General features: G+C 56.9%; 1 protein-coding gene across 1 annotated transcript in view; it reads right to left on the bottom strand.

Moving 5' to 3' along the window:
* LOC102897018 (contactin-3) overlaps positions 1–9,918 on the bottom strand; it is a 78,091-nt gene that overhangs the window by 14,763 nt on the left and 53,410 nt on the right. The window contains exons 18-23 of the mRNA XM_015587171.1: positions 9,136–9,283; positions 8,071–8,229; positions 7,826–7,975; positions 6,291–6,361; positions 5,190–5,424; positions 1,940–2,055 (exon numbers count right to left, since the gene is read on the bottom strand). Coding sequence (XP_015442657.1) covers positions 1,940–2,055; positions 5,190–5,424; positions 6,291–6,361; positions 7,826–7,975; positions 8,071–8,229; positions 9,136–9,283 — 879 coding nt within the window. The remainder of the gene's footprint in view (positions 1–1,939; positions 2,056–5,189; positions 5,425–6,290; positions 6,362–7,825; positions 7,976–8,070; positions 8,230–9,135; positions 9,284–9,918) is intronic.

Below are 9,918 nucleotides of genomic sequence, written 5' to 3'. Positions count from 1 at the left end.
CCAGGCCCTTGGACTCCCCCACTGTGAGGTGTCTCTAGCATGCCAGTGCGACACCCCGGGCTGCGGCTGCCAGGCCTCAGGATGGGGGGCCGGTGCCGGGGGAGCTGGGGCGCAGAGGGTGGGCGGGAACTCCAGCCCCGGCGCGGGCGGGGGGCCGCAGACGGGCTGCTCTGCAGGCACCACGCACCTGTACTGGGGCCTCCCATCCCGCCCTGCAGGGGCTCCCAGCGCTCCCCGCGGGAGGGTGCGGAGCAGGTGGGGTGGGCGGGGCCTGGAGAGCAGCGGGGCTGAGCCCGCTCCTCTCCACATTGTTCTTGAGCTGGAGCTTGACCAGCGGTGACAGTGAGCGCCCTCCTGCGGTCGTCTGGGCCACCAGTTCTCACAGATGGTCACTGAGTGACCGAAGGGCAGGGAGCCCGCAGAGGTGGAGACTCTGGACTGAGGATGAGTCGCCTTCTAGGGGTCGGGGGTGTGGCTCCAGATTGCACTGCCCTACTCGGATGGCTGCAAATTTAAAACTTATGAATTGTTTATTTCTGGAACGTTCCATTTAATATTCTTGGACCACGGCTGACCACAGGTAACTGGAACCCGGGAAGAGGGGGAGACACACTCGCGACCGCACAGTCTGGGCAGCTAAAGCACCCTGGGACTCCAGCTTCTTGATGAGGCGACATCATCCTTCCCCAGAACCACAGACCCACTTAACAAGCCATATGTCTAACACCGGACGTGAACAGAAGCAAGCCTGAGCCCTGTCAGGATTTACGATGCTACCTGTATTTCTATGAGTAATTTGGTTATTCCAAAAACGAACGGCCCTGCCATGAGAAACTCTTACTGTCACTGAGATTTCACTTAATTTAAACTTAAAATGAAATGCAGTTTATAAAACTAATGTCTTGAAAATGGCACCTTTTTTAGCCACTAAAGTCCAGGTATTAATTCAAAAATGTGATTTTAATAGACTAACATTATTTTGTTTACAGCTACAGATTTTCAGGCAAGATTTAGACAAGATTTCCAACTTAGTTGCTAGACCAAACACATTTAAACAAATACCAGGCAAAACACATCCAACAGTGCTCAGGGGACAAATGCAGACCTGCGTCCTCATCCTGGGCGGGCTGGGGACTGCATGACAGGCCTGTCCCCCACTGGCTTCCCACTAGATCCGGCCAGTGGAGGCAGGAGATGGGAGGCTGGGCGTCGTCCCCCTGGGTCCCTCTAGGCTGAGCCGCAGGTTGGAACACAGCCCCGTGCGTGCACCCTCACTCACATGTGGTCCCCACCTCTCCAGCATGACAAATCCTGCCCCCAAATCTGAACATCTTCCGGTTTCCTCTAGACGGTTCAGCCTCACTGCCTTTGGGCGACCTCTTCAGATCACCCGCCCTCCCCCGCACTTTCTGTGTGACCGGCCGTGTCCTGCATCACACTCGTTCTTGTGTTAGCCTCTGTTTCGTGTCTTTCGTCTGATTTCACTAAAGAGAGTTCTTCGAGGGCAAAAATTATGTGACAGGCAGCTGGCTTCTCTGGACCCTAGAAGAGACCCTCCGACCTGAGCAGGCCACCGAGACAGTATGACGAATGGCTGGAGGAAGGGGGTCTCCCTGGCACGAACTGCCTGTGAACTCAAGTACTGCAGCTCAATCTCACACTTGTTTTTTGGTTAATCCCTCTAAAAAATTTGGCCCATGTGATACATGATTTATTTTTCTAGGACTACTTCTTCTTTTTGACCCCAACTAAAATGATTTTTATTCAACTTGAGTTAAATTCAGTGTCCACTGATAGTCACGTGGGACAATGAGCTGGTAAAATTTCAACAAAAGTCAGACGTTAGCTAAGAGGTCCCGGTTGAGACTTTTTACATGAACAGAGACACTGCAGCACGAGCGTGTCCACACACAAGCTGACCGAAGTTAAAAGAAATCACCTCGTAGCCAAGTAAGTGTCCATTGCTCAGCTTCCAAGGGACGGCGCCCCAGGACACCCTGATCTCCGAGGCGGACAGGCTCCTTGCTGAGACTCGAGATGGAGCTGCTGTCGGCTCTGTTTGGGAATGAAAGGGAAACGAATTAGAACTTTAGGAGTTAATTAAAAATTACTGAAGTTCTTATTTTTTAAAAAAGCATGGCAACATACTTGGATATTTACAGAATAGCCTACGAAGATATTTGAAAGCAGAAGCCACGTCATGAAACAGAGACACTGGTCGGCCTCCACGTCATAGGACAGTCGGGTCAGAGCCACACGCTCCCTGCTCCAGTCTCCAATCCTGCACGTCCTTCCTGGACCTCAGCCTTCTTCCCTCCTTCCCTTCGCTCTCTCTACCAAACAGTCACTCTTTCTCTCCCTTTACCCCACAGCTCCTGCTGGGGGGCTCTGTGCCCACAAATACTGCTGCTTCTGCTTCTCCTTCATCACCATCCCCAGCATCCCCAGCATCCCCAGCAACACCACCATCATCACCACCATCATCACCACCATCATCACCATACCCATAATCACCATCAGCACCAGCATCATCACCATCCCCAGCATCAGCATCACCATCACCACCATCACCATCACCACCATCACCATAATCACCATCCCCAGCATCATCACCATCACCATCACCATCGCCATAATCACCACCATCACCATTACCATCATCACCACCATCCCCAGCATCCCCAGCACCACCACCAGCATCATCAGCATCACCATCACCATCACCAGCATCATCACCATCACCACCATCACCATAATCACCACCATCACCATCCCCAGCATCATCACCAGCATCATCACTATCACCATAATCACCACCATCACCATCACCAGCATCATCATCCTCATCACCACCATTACCACCATCATCACCATCATCACCACCATCCCCAGCATCAGCATCACCATCATCACCACCATCAGCACCATCATCACCATCATCACCACCATCAGCACCATCACCATAATCACCACCATCTCCAGCATCATCATCACCACCACCAGCATCATCACCATCACCATAATCACCATCATCATCACCATCACCATCATCCTCATCACCACCATCACCACCATCACCACCATCATCACCATCATCACCACCATCCTCAGCATCAGCATCAGCATCACCACCATCAGCATCAGCATCATCACCATCATCATCATCATCACCATCATCACCACCATCACCATAATCACCACCATCCCCAGCATCCCCAGCATCACCATCACCATCACCAGCATCATCACCATCACCACCATCACCATAATCACCACCATCACCATCACCAGCACCACCATCACTAATCACCATCATCCTCATCACTATCATCACCATCACCATCCTCAGCATCAGCATCAGCATCAGCACTATCACCATCATCACCATCATCACCATCACCACCATCACCACCATTCCCAGCATCACCAGCATCATCACCATCACCATCACCATCACCACCATCACCATCATCACCATCACCAGCATCACCACCATCACCATCACCACCATCACCATAATCACCACCAGTCTTGTCAAACAAAGGTCAAAGCCACCATCACCATCATCATCACCATAATCACCATCACCACCATCACCAGTCTTGTCAAACAAAGGTCAAAGCCGTTTGTTCAGTAAGTGTTTAGTGAGCCCCTTCTCTTTGGAAGGTGTGGACAGATGTGCGCAGAGCTCATCACATATTAAGAGGTCCCCTTGGTAACGGATGGCTCTGAGGGCTCCGCGGGCCCTCTCCCAGCCCACACACAGATCTGAGCAGGGACTGCCACCCCAGAATCTATTTCTTCATTACACAGTCCTGCTCCCCAGCTGGGCTGACTGATGCTGAGATGGATTCTTGACCCAAATGTGGGCCTCCTATATTTTCTTGCCTGAGAAATCTTAACTCGGTTTGGGGAAACCAGGGGTACGTGGGACTGAAGGCCCGGTGCTGGCGCTCCGGGGAGGCAGGCAGTTTGGGGGCACACAGCGCCCCTGAGGCCCCTCCTTCCTCCACCAGGGGTGCTGCTCAACTCCCCCCGATTCGGCGTGAGGCCCAGGCAGCCCTCACCGTTTTCAGAGTTGAATACATTCCTGACATTTGGAACAGAAGGACCTTTAACCAACTCATCAGTGGTGGTACCGGGGGAGGCAGGGGCAGGAGGCAGGCTACGCCCCTCCCCACTGCCCCCCACCAGCCCGGGGAGCTCCCCACTCCAGGGCCATCCTCCCCAGGCCCCTGACCTGCCCTCGAAATGACATCCCCGCATGCTTGGAAACGGGGTCTGGCTGTGACTATCAAAACGTTTTCTTCTGCAGAGGTTTTTATGTCACCTGTCGGTTCACAATACCCGTTTGTTCTTCTACGCAGTAGAAAAAGAGAGGCTAAGCACAGGGGTGGGGTGCTGAGAAAGACCGAGTCTGCCTCCTGCTTAAGGAATGACCGCCGGGGACCGAGTGGACGCCGGGCAGCTTTACTTCACGCGCTCAGAGTGGTTGCGACCCAAGGCCCTGGCTCAAAACACTAGCTCGGGCGTCCGGGTGGATGTTGGCAAGTTTGCTCATCTCTTTCATCTTCTCGCGTGTCAATGGGAACCGCGTGCCACTCCTCCTCGGGAAATTCTCCACGCAGCACCCGGCCGATGGTGCGCGTTCGGTCCCCGTGAGCCCAGTCACACTCACCAGGGCACCCGCGGGTGGGGACTTCACACGACTGTCTAACGCTACCACGGTTTTCTAAAGAGGCGATCTCTGGGGCAGGAGTAAAAGCGAGGCAGAGACGGGGTGGGGCAGAGTGGGGTTCGCGGGGTCTCCACCCGCTGGAATGGGGGGCGGAGCCTCGGGCCTGCAGCGTCCACCCTGCAGCGTCACACTGGGGGCCCCTCTCCCTCACCAGCCGCAGGACAACTACAAAACCCGAGGCTAGGGCGCTTCCGAGGGAACATCTCCACCTTACCCCCAAAAGAAAGCCGTGAGGGCGGGCGCCTAACGAATGGACTTCTAGCTGACCACCCCTGTGACCACCCACCGGGCCCCACACCCCACATGGGCACAGCTGCTGTTTGCTTCTGCACTGGAGACCTCGGCTGACTTCAGTCACTGGAGGGGACACACCCAGAGTCGCGAAGGACCCCCCAGATCAGCGCCCGAGCCCAGCGGCCCATCGGCGGGGCTGAGCTGTCGCTGGCCGTACCTTCCTCTGCAGAGAACACGGTGGTCACCGGGCTGAAGGGCCCTTCGCCTCTGTTGTTGTAAACGCCCACTTTAACCTCGTATAGAGAGAACGGCACGATGCTCTCGTTCTTGAAGACGTATCTCGGGGTGTCGGCCGACGTGACCACCGTCTGAATCCAGTCGGTGACTCCGAGGGGCCGGAACGCGACGACGTAGCCGAAGCCCTCACCGCTCTGCAGCTCCTCAGGCACCGGCTGCAGAGGGGAGGCCTGTCAGCGCCCGCCCGGGGGGACGAGGCCACACTGCAGAGCCGCCGCCCTCCGTCCTGTCAGCACCTGCCTGGGGGGACGAGGCCACGCCGCAGAGCCGCCAGATAACCCTGGCGTCCTACTAAGCGGCGACACGAAATCAGAAAATGTGCAGTGGGACAGTCGGCTGCTTTAGGTGGGCGCGGAGCGCGCCTCGAAGCACAGCCGTGCAGGTGGCTGATGGAAACCCTCTAGAGTAACTCGGATTTCTCAGCATCTCACAGCCCCAATGTGAGTTCCGAATCATAATGAGAAGGTGAATGAACCTCATCTCTTAAGCCCAATAAAAAACACCTAATTCCTAATGCTGACTTTGTGGATCTAATAATTAAATACAAAGAAGTAAAACTGAAAAAAAAAAAGCATTAGAAACGATGTAATAAAGCTCGCAGCTGTTTGTTTTGTCAAAAACCGCAACTGACATCTCATCACGACCCCCTAACCCTCTCCACCAACACCTTCAAATAATACACATAATTCCAGCGCCTTCTGACTCTAAATGTGTTAATTAAAATTTTTCCTAATTATGACATAAAGCTACAGCTGGGAGAATGGCCAGGAAGCCAGCACCTGCTGGCATCAGCAGGCGTGCGTCACCGCCAGGTGCGAGGGCCGCCCCAGAGCAAACAGCCAGGACCGGACCCTTCCCTGTGGTGTCAGCCCGATGACCTCGGGCAAGTTACCTAGTGTCGGCCTTCCTGTTCTCTTCTATAAAATGCTGCCAAAGGAAATTTAAAATAAAATCTGCCAAAGGCTGGGAACAGTGACGATGTGCGGAGAGAACCCACACGCGTCAGTGGCCAGACACTCACGTCCCAGGTGATCACCAGCTCGGACCGGCTTCCGCCGCCTCCGCTCACTTCCGAAGGCGCCACCTCGGGAGCTGTGTGGGTCAAAGAGACGTCGGTGAACCCGCAGGCGCTTGGGGGCGTCCGGAAGATTCGGCGCTGCTTACTCGTCATATGCGAGGTCCGGTGACCACCGCACGCTGCATGCACGTGGACGTGTGTTCACATGTGCGACGCAGACACGCACGCACACGGCTGACCCTGAGCAGCACAGGCTGAGCTGTGTGTGTCCACCGGTAGGCAGAGGGCCCCCTGTGTGCTGACCCGCGGGGTCCACAGGGGGACTGGGCAGCCGCGTGGCCGGGCGTCACGGGGGACCTGGCACTGGCCCCCGTGGACACAGAGACACACCTTAGCTTTTAGTGAGTCAGAAGTCACACACCACTGTCAACTCTTCGGTTCAAGGGTCAACAGTAGGTATTTGGGGGAGATCATTCAAAAATTTATGTCTGCATGAAATTACCAAAGCTTCAAACAGGAAGAAGAAATGGTTCAGTGTGAAGGATGGTAAAGGGAAGGAGGGTTGCCGGGGTGACGGGAGGCGGATGGCAGCGAGTTAGTTCTGGCATCAACGCCAGCGTCACGTGAAAGCGCCAGGCTCGGACCCGCCACCCCGCGGTGTGATCCCCACAGAGAGGCAGCCGGCGTCGGCCTCCTGGACTTGGTGCACCCCGGCCGCGGACATCGTTCACAGCGGTGACCACGCGTCCAGGGGGCGCTGGGCACAGAGGACCTCCAAACACGCCGCGTCAGCAGCGAAGGGTCCCCTCCTTCCCACCAGACCCGGCGCTGACGCCCCCTGCTCTGGCCTGGGTGGCACGAGACGGGCAACGCGCTCCGTGAATCCTGTCGCGGCTGAGTCCCCACAGGACGTGACCACTGAGCTTAAAGCATCATTCCAGTTAGCATCGGTCAGTGTCACAGCATGAAGGGAAAGCCAGGATGCCTCAGCGAGGCGATGCCACCGACACGTTCTAGCTGTCGGCCGTAACGCTGGGATGTTTTTAGAATTGTAAGACAGTCTACAGTTAGCATTAAGAGCTACCCCACGTGGACTTCGAAACGATTCCGTCTCAATTCGATACTCGAGAAGCTAAAACGTCCCAGCTCATCGCCTGCTTGAGCTCACCCGCTGAGCTGGGGGCAGAATGGGGTGCCCCTGCAGCAGACGCCCAGCTGTCATTCCCCAACAATTCGTCAGGGCTCCTTTTAGGTGAAAACGGCACTTCCAGTTAACAGGGAGACTGTCACAGAGTCGTTATAACCTTAAGTGACAAAACCGTATTCACTCAACATGCTCTAATGAACGCTGACGAGGGACTAGACACTTGATGAGAACTGCTTTCACATGAGTCTTCTGACAAATGCCACCGGACAGGTCAGATAACGGGACAGTGATTATCGGGGCTGGTCCCCTGCTGGCCTGGACACCCGGGCAAGGGAGCAACCGCCCACCCCGGGGAACCTGCTAAGCCGTTACTCAGGAACAAAACACTAACCTGCCTCCTCAGTTCTTACTTTTTCTGACGGTAAACTGGGCTCTCCACCTCCGATCTTGTTGCTGGCGACCACGCGGAACTCATACTCCACCCAGGGCCTTAACTCGACGACAGTGGCCGTGCGGGTTTTCCCGTCGATGACCTCGGGCACTAGACGGGAGGGGTCGGGGGGTCAGAGTCCGCGTGTGTCGGCACTGACCTGACACCCGCGGGCAGGCACTGTGGCGTCTGCCCGTCGCGTTCACCTGTCGTGGCGGCCTGCCAGCCCACGGAGAAGGGCGTCCTCGCCTGCACCGAGTACCACGTGACCGGGCTGCGGTTGTCTGCGCCTTCTCTCCAGGAGAGCTGGGCCGTGGTGTCTGTGATTTCCTCCACCTTCACGTTCTCCGGGGGTCCTGGGGAGCCTAAGGCGGGCAAGGGTGCAAACGCTGGGGGGCTACTCCCCAAATGGCATCCTCGTCCACCAAAGGGAAGGCTATGTCACATGACTGCCTGAACTCTGCCGACAAGTCCCGACTTCACAGGGCCATTTACCCGGCTTCTCTATCTTTCTGCTGTTGGGTCCCACGTCTGGACGGGAGGCAGAGATTCCAAAATCACAACATGCACGCCTGCAGACGCCAGCTGCGGACGCCACCTGCGGACACCGCCTGCAGATGCCACCTGAGGACACCGCCTGTAGACGCCAGCTGCCGCTGACGCCGCCTGTGGACGCCGCTGGCTTCCTGAGGCCTCTGCTCAGCGGGCCTCTGGCTCCCTAGCGTGGGTCCCTTACTCTGGGCGTGATGCCTGTCCCTGTGAGCTACGGTGTGACTCTGTCATTCCCCATCCCTGTGAGCTGCCGGTGTGATTGTCATTCCTGGTGCGTTACCTGGGGCTGTTTTACCCCGTGATGCACGCTGCTCATTTTCTGGCCCAGCAGCCAATCTGTGTGTTGCACAGCAGCTCGGATTGGCAGATTTTCTTGGGAATTCTGGGTGGTCTGGATTCTTTTGGAAGCAGTCACGCACGCACACGCACGCACACGCACGCACACAGACAGCGCTGTTCTCTCACATGTTAAACACGACCGTGAGTGAATGGCACGCTCAGGGCGCATCGCCCCGGCAGCGGCTGCGGAATGCTGACGGCGAGCGCTGTTTGGAAGGCAGAGCTGAGCACTCCGCTCCCGGGGGTCAGCACCCGCCCGTCATGTTCCCGGGGCGGGGTCCTCAGTCAGCACTAATACCCGCTGTCGCGTCGTGGTTTCCCCGGGCACGGGACGCCCAGGAAACACGTGAGTTAAATCGCGCCCGGGCGTGGGCGTTTACCTCTCACCGTGAGGTTGGCGGCGGACGACACGCTCTCCACCGCGGTCTGCACCACGCACACGTACTCCCCGCTGTGCTTCAGCTGGATGTTTCTGATCATCAGATCGCCAGACGCGCTCTGTGGGACACACGGGCCGTGAACACGCTTCTAGTTTGAACGCTCGGGGTCCCGGCCACACCCCCGTCAGGAGGAACCGGGCGGGAAGACAGGTGGCGGGAGGCTGACCGCGGCCGCAGAAGGGTGTGGGGACAGGGACAAGGCAGCCCCCCCTGGCAGCCACGACTTCGAAAACAAATGGGGGCAGAGATCACGGCCTCAGCGTCCAACCCCCGCCCCGAGGTGGCACTAACTTTCACTCCCACCGCTCAGCACCTCACTGTCCCCCGGTTCCGACCCCTCGCAATGGTCTCCTGAGGAGACGAGGCAGCACCCGGCCCCCCCAGGTCCCTGGGGCCGAGGCAGGCTGGCGCTCAGAGGGCCCGACGCGGCTTCATGCCTTCTTAGAGGACTCAGGGACCGTCGACCCGAACCCCTTGGTAAGCAGAAACTGAAACCTTTTCGATCCTAAAAAGGGCAGCTGCCCATAGACGTTTGCTCCTCCCCTCCGCCCCCCCGCACCAATTTACAGAGCAAACGGCCCTCTTCTTGAAAGATGTGAGGTCCAGTTCATAGGTGCCCGAGGGCTGGTTTCGGCATCCACGGGAATGGGTGGAAATGAGCAATGGGGAGGGCGGGGAGGGGGAGGCAGGGCTCGGGGTGAGGCGTCTGGGAGGGACCAGCTG

The sequence above is a fragment of the Pteropus alecto genome, unplaced genomic scaffold (genome assembly GCF_000325575.1).
Source record: "Pteropus alecto unplaced genomic scaffold, ASM32557v1 scaffold53, whole genome shotgun sequence".
Taxonomy (NCBI): Eukaryota; Metazoa; Chordata; class Mammalia; order Chiroptera; family Pteropodidae; genus Pteropus; species Pteropus alecto.
This window is presented reverse-complemented; position numbering and strand designations above follow the sequence as displayed.